General features: G+C 42.8%; 2 protein-coding genes across 7 annotated transcripts in view; one reads left to right on the top strand and one right to left on the bottom strand.

The window, feature by feature from the left end:
• SH3RF2 (SH3 domain containing ring finger 2) overlaps positions 1 to 5,510 on the bottom strand; it is a 128,933-nt gene extending 123,423 nt beyond the window's left edge. For 4 of the 5 annotated variants that reach the window (XM_058439972.1, XM_058439971.1, XM_058439974.1 and 1 more), the window contains exon 1: positions 3,749 to 4,141. In XM_058439972.1, coding sequence (XP_058295955.1) covers positions 3,749 to 4,126 — 378 coding nt within the window. In that variant the 5' untranslated portion in view covers positions 4,127 to 4,141. Of the gene's footprint in view, positions 1 to 3,748; positions 4,233 to 5,394 lie in introns of those variants that run through there. The other variant, XM_058439973.1, reaches the window with a different exon arrangement.
• Positions 1 to 12,859, top strand: part of GRXCR2 (glutaredoxin and cysteine rich domain containing 2) — a 185,255-nt gene that overhangs the window by 101,814 nt on the left and 70,582 nt on the right. Inside the window, exon 2 of one of the 2 annotated variants that reach the window (XR_009213840.1) lies at positions 12,410 to 12,458. The exons of the other annotated variant lie outside the window; for it this stretch is intronic. The gene's annotated coding sequence lies outside the window, so the exon portion shown is untranslated. The remainder of the gene's footprint in view (positions 1 to 12,409; positions 12,459 to 12,859) is intronic. 2 annotated transcript variants of the gene reach the window in all.

Below are 12,859 nucleotides of genomic sequence, written 5' to 3'. Positions count from 1 at the left end.
CACTTGCTTAATAAGGGGCTGAAAGGGTGTGTGTAATTTAGAGTAGAAAGTATTGAGTCACTTCAACAACAACCACAGCTAACATTTACTGAGCACTTAATATGAGCCAGTCTCTGTGCTAAGAGCTAAGTGACATGAATCATCTCACTTATTTCTACAACAACCCTCTGAGGTAGGTACTACCATTATCTCCAATTTACAGATGGGGAATTGGAGGACCTGAGGTTTAAGTGACTCACCCAAAGTGCACAACTGTTGAGGGGCAGAGTCAGGATTTGAATTTGGGTATTTCTCAAACCCAAGTCCACAGATTCTTAACTTCTCTGCTTTACCACGTATCCTAAATCAGAAACATTACTAAAGTGTAACAGAATGAGGAAGAAGAGAGATCAGCTATTCAGGAACGTACAGTCCTTTTGAAGGCTTGCCAAGTTCCTTTGCTTTAACTGTATTAGGGAAGGAATAAGAAGAACCAGTGGAATTTGCACCACCAGGGCCTCTTCCTGGAGGAGTCTGGTGATCTTGCCTGTTGGTTTGAAATAATTGCACACTGTAGAAATCTACAGCTGTTTCTCAAGTTTTCTTTTTACACAATCATCTAGGGAGGGTTTTAGACATGTAGGCACAATAGGCAATTTTTTTCTCTCTGTGGGCTGGCACCATGAGGTGTGACTATTGGTTCCACCCTAGAACACTGGTTGGCACAGGATGCATCAGGCCTCTTTGAGCCAACAAAAAGAGCTTGATGAGCTTGTTTTTTAGATGAGTCTAGGTGAGCAGAACAGACTTTGGGCTTCAAAAGCTCATGGACAGAAAGTTAAAAGCTTTCTGTTAAAAGCTTTTTAAGAAAGTTAAAAGACAGAAAGTTAAAAAGCTCATGGACAGAAAGCTCATGGACAGAAAGTTAAACTCTTTCAGGGTGCCAGGTTATCGGCAAGTCCTTTGAAAGAGGTGTTTTACAAAATGGTGCCCTGTGACAATAGGTTATTTATGCTCTCTGAGGGGAGTACTTTATACATAGTATTATCCTGGCCTGAGCTCATCATAGAATCAAGTTCAATAATAATACCTATTACACTCTCCTGCAAGGGCTGTAACTCCTTCTACGTTTTGTAGCATGCCTCATGCATGGCAGGGCATAATAAACAGTAAATAATAATGTTCACTGTGATAATGATCTTCCAAATGTCTTTCATCTAAGGCTCTCAAAGTGTTTTGGAGATACTAATTAGTTAAGCCTCACAGTAGCTGTCTGTTTTTATAAAAGACATCTTCCCATTTTACAGAATTTTAAATTGAGACCCAGCAAACATAAGTGGCTTGCCCAAAGTCATACAGCATGTCTAAATGAATCTTAATGATGATGCTTTGCATTTACATAGTAGATATTTTCTAAGGCAGTAAGAGTATGTTGCAAAGATAATTTTCATGCTATCCTGGAGGAAGGTGGGTAGCAAGTAGCTTTTGACTAGATTGGTTGAACTGTGGCAGAGAGGGCAAGGAACTCAGGAGGATTTGATCGAGGATGTAAGTCCATTCCCCTGACTCTCTGAACAGACTGTGGCATCCAGACAACCCTCAGTTCTCTTAACTGTGGGATGCATGGTTGCTTTCACAGTTGCAAAAAAGATAGGTAATATTTTTGGGAGCAGAGATACGTTGCAGAACAACAGCCATATTGACATCCAGAAATAGGTTTGTTCATATCCCCATTGAGGAAGGCAAAAGGGATGAGAGGAGTCACTTCGAGAAAGGATAGTTAGGACATAAAGAAATTGGGAGGTGGGGGTGCCAGCTCTGCTCTCTTGCAGAGCATCTTTCTAGCCCAGGTCCTGCCTGAACACAGGAGCCCTTGAGTTTCAGCTTCATGACAGGACTTGGTCCAGAGCAGCTTGGAGGGTGGGCACAGACGATAGTCTGATGTTATAAGTCCCTGCAAAAGAATTCCAGAGAGACCCAGTATCTTAATGGCTGTCTCTTATGTAGAACCAGCTCTCACCTCAATTCCCTGTGCCAGAAGGGCCCTGGGAGTCCGCTATAGTTCAAAAACTTGGTAGCTGTGGATCCATTCATCGCTACCTGTCCTTTGCAACACAGCCACATTGAGAAAGATGTAAACCACAAAAAAAATATTCCAAGCTGATAAGGGAACTGCCTCCTCCCAGTGTGACACTGTTTCCTGAGTGAGTGATGATACTCCACTGAAAGGCAGGTCAGACTTCTGCAAGGTGGGGAAGGGAAGAGGTTGCTAGGTCTTAGGAATTCAAGGGGGATTTGCTGACCCAGAGATAGAGCTCTTTTCTCTACAAACAAGGCATGTTTGAGAACAATTTGCTTCCCCACCCCCACTCCGCCATTTTCAGACCTGTGGATTCTGATTGGTGAATAGACCAGGGGTAGTGGAGGGACTTAAAAAGAGTTCCAAACCCTTTTCTGGAATGTGTTCACTTACAAGCACAATGGCAATAAAAAGCCTACAGTAAAGAAATCAAGAGTCTACAGTGAAAAAATGTCCTGCTTCTTCCCACCCTCATTGTTGAATGTTTACACATGCCCCATGGGTGGTTTAAAGATGCAGTGAACCCAGGAAGGGGTAGCTCTTAGAAGGAAAATTTCGGCTAGTTGTTCCAAATGCATATCACAAGCCACTCCTCACTCCTGAGTAAGGAAGCAGTCCTGCAAGACCCTCCCACACATTGTTCCTCTTCAGAGCAGGGAGATGTGGGACACTGCTGCCAGCATTTAGACTCTAACGCTTGCTCTATGTAAGACTTCAAGGAATGCAGCTTTGATTTTCTAAGTATGCCAATGGCCCAAGCCACAGCTTTCCATGTCCACTTTGTTACACTGACTCCAGGAGTGACAGTGCAAATAATTCTGCTGGACTCACAAGGACCATGTCCTTCTTTCCAGATGTGCCCTTACACATTATCCCACAACAAGGCTCCTAGCCAGGTCAGATGAAGTCCTCGGGGTGTGCTTTCAGCGCTGGACAGAGCGATTCCCATTATCCAAACATGAAAAGCATTAATCTCCTGCGAGGCTTAACTGGGTCTGTTTGGTTTTTTAATTGCAGCCCCTGCTGTGTATCTGCTGTGTATTTCATTCATTTTGCAAAATGAGACACATCTGCAGAGCTCCTATACACAGCTGAAGTACTTCACAGCTCAGCCTTTGCTATCAATCAGTCCACCCACATAGACGCTTCCCTCCTGCACTATCTCCTGCGTCAAGTATCTTGATAGCTTGGAACGGATTATGAATGAGTATTGCCATAATAGCACTTTATGACTAGGGGTGGGAAGATGGATTTGGGTAAAATTCAAACAAAACCTGACATTTGGAAATTTCTGAGAGATCTCAAAAGCAACAAGCAGTTGGATTTGTTTTCTCTCTTTTTTTCCCCACCCTCCGTGCATTTCCCAGGCACCAGTTTGGCCTCAGAACAGCAGAAGTGAAACAACAAAAATATAATCTAAAAGGCTTTCCTTGTTCTATTACTTTCTGGACAAGGGGAAAGGAGAACCTAGGAAGCCTTAAGAGTTCTAAAGATAATTCTTAGATGGATTAGATAGGCTCAGGCTTTCATTGTATTTGAGTAAAATGATCACTGCCCACAGAAATGTATCACTGGGAAATCACCAGCAGCACTCTGGAATGTAACTAAAAGAAGATAATCTCTAGCTCCTTGTATACACAAATCCAACCTCCATGTGGACATGATATTAACAAATAAGATCTCTCTTACCCCATCCATGTGGATTCTGATATTAGGCACTAGCCGGAAAGGACTGGCCTGCAGACGTCTGGGGTTGGTCCTGCTTTTCCTGCCATCCTGCAAGGTCATCGTGCCAGGCCTGCGGAAGGAGCCCCCTCTCCCGGAGCTCTGCCCTGAGCGCACTCCATCCAGAAGGCGCACGAGCAGCAGGTTGGCCGGCAGCGCCTCGATATTGGAAAACACCGGCGTCCTACATTCGGGGCACCGCAGCTCTTTGTGGGCCTTGAAAACCCGCTGTAGACATGGTTTGCAGAAGGTGTGCTGGCAAGGGAGGACTTTGGCTGTGACATCGAGCTTCTCAAAGCACACAGGGCACTCCAGAAGATCAAGTAATGTCAAATCATCCATTTTATTTCAACACTCCAGTTCCCACCTGGAGGGGCAGCGTCCACATGGTAGGGTCAGTTGAGCCACGGGGGCAGAGCTGGTCTCTTGAGAACGTCAGAATTCTTGCCTGCTTGAAGGAGGGAGAGGAAAGAAAAAAAATGTGACTGCTCCGAGAGGTATATCCCACCTACATTGAGGCAGTGTCTCATAAGGCAGTTTGCAAGTACTTTGTTCCGGCACCCAAGTTTCAAATGACTCATTCTGATTCAATGCTAGCAGGTATAAGACTCAACTCGTGCTTGCTGTGAGGATCAGAGGGAACATTCAGCACAAGACTGACTGCTCATTGCCTATGTGGACAGGAGAACAGAGAAATAAACTGGCCTGCTGAAGTGGCCCCCCAGCCCCTCTCTACCAGCCAGGGCGGGAAGAGGTGCTTTACCCGCTGCCTGGGGAAAGCTCCTGGACAGTCTCAATTCTTACAACAAAGCCCCCTCCGAACGCAATTTCTGCGAAGCCATCTCCTCCTCCTCCTTCCCCTAAATCTAAGTGTATCTATTATCTGCACCACATGCAGATTAGTTTAGGTGGGTAAGTTTATCTGAATCTCATGCAGATGTAGAATTATTTCCTTCACAATATACCTTCCCACATGACTCTAGCAATGTACAAGAAAAATTTCCATTAGAAACCCATTTCCAAAAATTGTTTTGTTTTGCTTTAACCACAGATCAGGGTGCTTGGAAGCTTTGTTTCTTTTCTTTTTTCATCTTTTTTTTTTCTCTCCTCATCCCGATTACCTTAGGCTCAGAGACAGTATTCCTCCCACAAGGTAAAGTAGTGCAGCCTGTTTAGTTACTTTGACATTGTTCTCAGTTTCAAATGAAGCAGATAGGAATTCTGGATTGTGGTCACGACCTGTAAAAACCATACTGGGGCAGCATATACAGCTAGGGGTCGTGTGTGTGTGCGTGTGTGTGTGTGTGTGTGTGTGTGTGTGTGTGGTCTGAAAACAGTACTTGTTCCAGAAACAAGTTTCCTTTTGGATGTATGAAAAGAAGCCTCCAGTTTAGAAACGTCTGGAAGAAGTCAGCTGTCCCTCACAAGTGCCAGGGCTTCGGTGAGCACCGAGCCCAGAGGTTTGGCGAGAAGGCCAGTGGCCCCACTAGCGACTAGTAAGCAGGACAGACACGACGCGGGAATGAGCGATGGCGCCTCGTCTTCCTAAGCCTCCTCTCCAAAGATGTCAGCGCGGCGGCAGGCTGGGGAGGCGTGTGGGGGCCACTAACCTTGTGCGTGTAACTTCTGCTGAATTCAGCTCAGCCCCCTCCTCCGCGCAGCAGGGGTGCGCTGCTCCCTCCAACAGGCTTCCTTTCCCCCAAGCGCCGCTGCTGCCACCGCTTTGAAAACTTTAACCACTCAGTCTTACTCATTTCAAGGGATCGCCTTACCCAGCCCTGTTAACGCTTTCATTGCCAGGCTGCTGCCTACTTACCACGCTTTTGTTGTTGCGGTTGTTAACTTTATGATCTTTCCTTCAGTTTACTGAATGGTTTCTGGGAAAAGATTGTAAGAGGTAAAATATAAGCCAGTCCCTAAGGCCGAGTATTTACAAAGTTCATATTTTCACCTTCCCCGTTTTCTGTAGTATCCAAGGAATCAGAACCTGCTCCATTATAAACATACCAAAGTGATTGTGTTTATTTTAAACCTTCATAAGGATTTCCTGGGAAGGTCAAAAGTAAAAATGGTCAAGCTATGAAAAGAAGGATAAGCCGGACACCTAGAAAATATTGCTCTTTGAAAATCATAGTCAATCTCTGAATTTAGAGATAAGAGGGACTTTAGTGATCTTTTTGCTCAATCTGTTTAAATTAAGAAACTAGTGTCACACATATACACATACATGAAAAATCAAAGCACAGAGAAGCTTTTTCAAAAAAGGAAAAGCAGTGGCCTCCAAGCTCTCCTCCTGCCTGTTATCCACTGTGGTCTTTTCGTATCCTCAGATTATGCCTATATTTCTATTTTTTGATTTATCGATAATACATTTCATGTAAAATTACAAAGGTATCTGATTAAGTGAATAGTAACAATCTTACTTAATGCCAGGGTAGTCCTTATCTGTGTCAACCACTGTTCTAAATACCTTACCTGTGTTAGCCCTTTAACCCTTTAACAACCCAAGGAGACACTAAATTATTCTTTACCTTCATTTTGCACATGAGGGAACTTGAGACACACAGAGGATAAATTACTCATCTCGGGAGTCACAGCTAGCAGAAGGCAAGTGGCCTGTGCTCTTAACAATGTCATGGAGTGACATAACTTTAAGAGGCTGGCCGGGCGCAGTGGCTCATGCCTGTAATCCCAACACTTTGGGAGGCCGACGTGGGCAGATCACGAGGTCAGGAGATTGAGACCATCCTGGCCAACATGGTGAAACCCCGTTTCTACTAAAGATACAAAAATTAGCTGGGAGTGGTGGCACGTGCCTGAAGTCCCAGCTACTCAGGAGGCTGAGGCAGGAGAATAGCTTGAACCCGGGAGGCGGAGGCTGGAGTGAGCTGAGATCGTGCCACTGCACTCCAGCCAGGGCGACAAAAAAAATAAATAAATAAATAAAAGGGAGGTGAAGAGGTGGTTCAAGGGAGCTAAGCCTCCTCTAAGAGGGCAAGAGGACAAAAGATAATGGCCAAAACTGGCTACTCACTTTCTCTTACAGATGAGGCAGCTGTGCCCAGAAAGATCAAGGGATTCTTTGAAGTTGTCCAGTGAGTTAGGGGCAGAATTGGGACTAGAAACTAGGTGTTTGAGGCCAGGCGCAGTGACTCACGCCTGTAATCTCAGCACTTTGGAAGGCTGAGGTGTGGGTGGATTGCTTGAGGTCAGGAGTTTGAGACCAGCCTGGCCAACATGGTGAAGCCCGATCTCTACTAAAAATACAAAAATTAGCTAGGTGTGTTGGCTGGGAGTGCTTGGGAGGCTGAAGCACAAGAATCGCTTGAACCTGGGAGGTGGAGGCTGCAGTGAGCCGAGATTGTGCCATTGCACTCCAGCCTGGGTGACTAAGACTCTGTCTCAAAAAAAAAAAAAATAAAGAAAGAAACTGGGTGTTCTTTTTAAAATTATTGTTATTACTATATCTTCTCTCTAGATGTAAGGATGACAATTATTTATGATGCCGAGAGTGTTCAGATACAGCTCAATGGGAAAATCTTAAGAGGAGACCAGGAGGTCTGAAAACATTGTTTACATGTTTTTCCACGTTCTTTCATGTTAGTTCCAAAACATCAAACATGCATGTGGCCCAGAACTTTAGGATGGAGCAGATGGTTATCTATTTTCTGAGCACTGAGGCCTAATTTTGATGTAGGTCAATTTCAGAGACCACTTTCAACTATTACTTTTTTAACGTCTCTTTTGAGCTTTGATAACATCACATCCCATTCTGCTTGCCTGTCTCCTTCTATTAATTCCTACTTTTGAGTCTGTGCCACTAAGGAAGCTCCTTGCGGTTTACGGTCCTCTTACTCTGTTTCCCACTTAGTAAAGCTGAGTCAGTTTCCTTTGTGCCCTGCAGTGGTCTCACTCCTTAACAAGGGACACTCCTATGCTGGAACTCCTGTTGCAGAGATTGGCGATATTTTTCATTATTCCTTCTCTTGTTCTTAAACACACTCTATCTCCCTTACATACTCATATCTGCACCTATATGCACATGCATGCATACACTTGTGTAAGGGTGCACACACACATAATCTTAATAGTAGTAAGCACTTGCTATGGACTAAGCAAGTGCTATGGAGCCCTTGCTATATGCCACTAACCAATGCTAAGGTTTTAAACATATTATCTCATTGAATTCTCCCAACCACCCCATAAGATACTGTAACTTTCCCTGGGTTACAAACCTTGTGATCTGAACTCAGGTTGATCTAATCCCGGGGCCTTTGTTTCTTTTCATTTTATAAAGTCATGTACATATCATAAGCACACCCATATATCTTTACTATTTAAATCTGCACATGTTTACACATATGCCCATATTGTACACACCAGCTGATCTCAGAGCCAACCCAAGACAAAATATTGATGTCAGAAAAGGAGATTGGGCCCCTCTGGGTTGTAGTCTACCCATCTCATGGCCCCTCCACACCCCTGTATGGTCAGTGGTCTTAAAAGCTTTGAACCCTCCCATCCCTGAGAAAATGCAGTCAAACCAGCTCAGTCCCAGGAAGGCAGACTAGATCCAGTGGGTTACTCTTGTAGCAAATCTGGCAATTGAAAATCCAGCTGAATAGAATCGTGATGGTAGAATTTTAGGTTCTAATGGAGGACAGAGAAAAGGTACACTGAAGCGAGGAGTGGTCTTTCAGCACCTCTCAAACGACGCCCTGTAGGTGGTCCCCAACACCACCCACATGAGGTTAGTCTTGAAGAGAAAATTTCTTTTGAAACTTTTAAAGAAGGGTGAGAGTTTTAATGGGTATTTGTTCTGGCTTACCCAAATACTACCTTGGCATCAAATCAGATGAACATGTAGTCTTTGAAAACAAACAAAAAGGTGAACTATGCATACCTCTTCAGACTCCAGGCCACCTCCCTTCTCCCGCTGTTCCCACCCCACCAACACTCCTGTTTCTATCTGTATAGTTATGGGGTGATGATTGGCTGCATTCTTTTAAAAAATCTGTATGATATGTCTGACCTTCTGCTGTGCATATTTATGACTACATTTAGATTTATGTATGTAAAACACACAAACAAGCAAATCTGGTCATATTGTTTCCCTAGTCAAAACTCTTCAGTAGGTTTCCATGACCTTAGGATAAAATCAAATCCTTCTTCCGAACTGTCAGGCCCTGCGTGATCTGGCTCTTGCCCACCTCTCCTGCTTCAACTTATACCCCCATCACCCCCTCACTCAGCACACTCTTGACTCTTGGGTTTCTCTTCACTCTTAGGATAGTGTTTTTGTCATCAAGTATATGTTCATGCTCTTCTTTCTGTCTTCAAAACACCCTCTTCCCCTTCCTCTCTTCCTAGTTACTCTCTTCCTCCCTGCTTTGCTTTTTTAATACCCTTATCTGCAAATTTGAGCTTTAAAAAATGTCAATTCCTCCAGGGAGCCTTCTTTGATTTTCATGAGTAGAAAGTTTGTCATCCTACTTCTCCTTTATAACAGCTATCACAACTGTAACTCAGTAATTATTTTATAATGATTTATTTAATGCCCAACTCCCCCAAATAGACTGTAAGCTCCAAGAGAGGAAGGACCTTATGTGTCTTGTGGCTCTTCGGTTCCCCTGTATCTAACACAGTGGCTGGCATGTGGTTGATACTCACTAAATGTTGAATGGGTTTATTGATGACTAAATGAATGAATGATGTTCTTAAAAATTTGTGTTTGGGCAGGTGTACCCCAAATGGTTGATTATGGTTTTATATTAGACACCTCTTGAGTGTCACTTTGAATGTTCTCAACCACACCTCTTATTTAAGCTAAGAAGTTTTCCCAGATTCAGGCCACATGCAGAGATTCTACTTGGCAGTGTCTGTCCTCAAGATCCAGCCACGTACTTCTTGCCTCCTGCCTTGGAGCTTCTCTGATGTTGCAGCATGGGACACACATGAGAACTTGCTTCACACACACATGAGCATGATCCAGAAATGTGGACCATCTTTGACTAATGGAAAGTCTGTGGCTACATTTTCCCCTTTTATCCTCTGGGCAGGAAGTCTTGAGATGTCATAAAGTTCTTCGGAAGGTCTCGTGGGATGAGTACCATTCGTCCATGGGGGCTAACACAATAATGCATCTTTGTGCTAGCTTTCTCTCATTCCATTTCACTCCCCCATCCTAACTCCTGCTCCCAAATAAATCACTTTCAAGGAAGCAAGCCTTTGTCTCAGGCTAAGACAGTTTCTTTCCAATTAAAAATTAAATCACAAACAAGTGTGCAGATAAGTTTTGTCAATCAAATTTACTTATAGGAATTATGATTTTAGAGGTGTACTATTTTCATTTGACTGGCTCTCAGCCACTTGGTCACAGGCTCTCTGCCATAAAGTTACTCATTTGTAAAGCACTCCTTAAATCCATCAAAGAGTTGAGGTATTTGGAAATCTAAAGTCTTAGAGCTGCAGGGTCATGAAACCTCTCTTGACCATCAATGGACCCTTGTTGCTGAAGGCCATGTTTTGCACATGTTTGCTCTCTTCACTTAGTACTTAGTATAAATCTAGATATGTTTTGAATATTTAAAGAGACCTATGTTACCTGTTTCTGTGATGTTGACCGTGCTCATATGATTTGATTTTTCTAGTGATACTGAGAAATCTTTGGGACAATTAAGAGGAGGCATGACTGGAGGACAACAGTAGAAATGTGAAGAAAATCAGACTGACAGGGGTTGAGTGGCTATTAAATACTCTGTCTGTCTTTAAAGGATACAGACCCGGGATGAAGTCAGATGTGAGATTTCCTCTCCAATCGAGGGGATGTTTGCAGTTGAGGAGTGTACTTTAAAATATTCTCATGCAATCACCAGGCCCACAGTAAAATGACCCAGACTCCTGGCCAGGACAAAGAGGCATTGTACATTTTCTGGAGATGACTTATGGTTCTTAAATTTAATGGGAAACAGTTTGAACCAGCAGTCAAGAGCATGGTTTTGGACTAGGTGTGGTGGCTCATGCCTGTAATTCCAGCGCTTTGGGAGGCTGAGGCGGGTGGATGGCTTGAGTTCAGGAGTTCAAGACCAGCCTGGGCAACGTGACAAAATCCTGTCTCTACAAAAAATACAAAAATCAACTGGCTTTGGTGGCACATGCCTATAGTCCCAGCTCCTAGGGAGGCTGAGGTGGGAGGATCACTTGAGCCCAGGAGGTTGAGGCTGCAGTGAACTGAGATCGCACCACTGCACTCCAGCCTGGGTGACAAAGTGAGACCCTGTCTAAAACAAAACAAAACAAAACAAACAGACAAAAAGCCCCATGGTTTTGGAGACTAACAGACCTGGTTTGAATCCCAGCTCTGCCAGTTGCTAGATAGATAGATAGATCACTTAGGCAAATTACTGTATTCCTCTGTTCCTTGGATTCCTCATGGATAAAGTGAGGACACTAGTAGCCTCACTTTATTGTGAGGCTTCATTGAGATGTTCTGAAGAGTCAATTGAGATGATATATATAATAGTGCTTAATAGATGTAGGCTTCTTATCTTCTTTCTTCTTTTTCTGTAAGCAGATCTCATAAAAGAACCAGATGCCAGATGGTTCTCATTCCAACACAAACTAATCCAAAGAAAAACATGCTAGGCCATGTGATTGTTCAGTTCTTTATTGATCAAAATGCTCTTATACAATGTATCCCTAACCTCCATCATTTGCATTTTATCTTTATGCCTTTTGCCATAATCATGTACTTTTTTAAAATGTCAAATCATTTCTTACTTGAATTAATTTATTTTAAAGGGAAATTTAAAAAATACTACTATAAATGGGAAACCAGTTTCATTTGCTGCAATTTGAAGGTGAAAGTAAATGCACGTTTGATTAAAATAATAAAATATCATTGAATCCCAGTTAAATGCTATTGCCTGCCTAGATCTGAACTTGAGACCTGAGCAATTTGTGTTAAAAAGAGAGTAGTGGCTCATGCTTATAATCCTAGCACTTTGGGAGGCCAAGGCAGGTGAATCACTTGAGGCCGGGAGTTTGAGACCAGCCTGGGCAATGTGGCAAAACCTCGTCTCTACTAAAAATACAAAGATTAGCTGGGTGTGGTGGCGCATGCCTGTAATCCCAGCTACTTGGGGGGCTGAGGCAGGAGAATCAGTTGAATCCGGGAGGTGGAGGCTGCAGTGAGCTGAGATTGCACCGCTGCACTCCAGCCTGGGTGACAAAGCGAGACTGTCTCAAAAAAAAAAAAAAATTGTTTTTAAATAATAAATAAATAAATAAATAAATAAAGACTAGTCCAAAACTGAGGCTTTCTCCTTGGTGTTATCAGAAAAATGAAGGACAAATGAAAAGAGAATAACTTTCTCCTAGTGTGATTCGGTGTTATTCCTTTTGGGTTAGGGTACCCCAGGCTATAGGATACTCTGATCTAGTGTATCATAAAGAAACTGAAGTGATTGTGAAGAACCAAAAGACAGAAATCTCCCCATTTCTGTGCCATAAATGGGGGTTTACCCACTCTACATCTGGTGAGAGATTCTTCAGTGCCTTTCTTCCTCTTGATTGTCAATAAAAAAGAATAATCTACCAAGCATGTTTATATTCTTTCCTCTACAGATTAGAAGGAAGTTCTAAAGGCAGATTTGTGAGAGGAGAAAGTAGGAAAGTAAGTAAGAATGCATCTTTCCATTCTATTATTATTAGAAAATAATTCTGCTGGTAAAATCCAAGTAATTAGATTTTAACTGTAAAACTGTAACTGTATTCTAGTTAATTGTATTGTGCCAATGCCAGTTTCCTAGTTTTTACAATCTATTATGGTTATATGAAAACTTATCATTGGGGGAAGTTGTGTGACGGGTACAAGGAACTTCTCTGTACCATTTTTGCAATGTCTTATGAGTCTTTAATTATTTTGAAATGAAAAGTAAAAAAAAGTTTAAGTCTAAAGCCTTAAAAATATGGTCTTACTTCTCACCTTTTGATCCTAAAATACCACTTCTGTGAATTTATAGTAACATAACAGATATATATCCAAGTGTGTTCCTCATAGCATTACTTTTAAAA

The sequence above is a fragment of the Hylobates moloch genome, unplaced genomic scaffold (assembly GCF_009828535.3).
Source record: "Hylobates moloch isolate HMO894 unplaced genomic scaffold, HMol_V3 SCAFFOLD_6, whole genome shotgun sequence".
Taxonomy (NCBI): domain Eukaryota; kingdom Metazoa; phylum Chordata; class Mammalia; order Primates; family Hylobatidae; genus Hylobates; species Hylobates moloch.
This window is presented reverse-complemented; position numbering and strand designations above follow the sequence as displayed.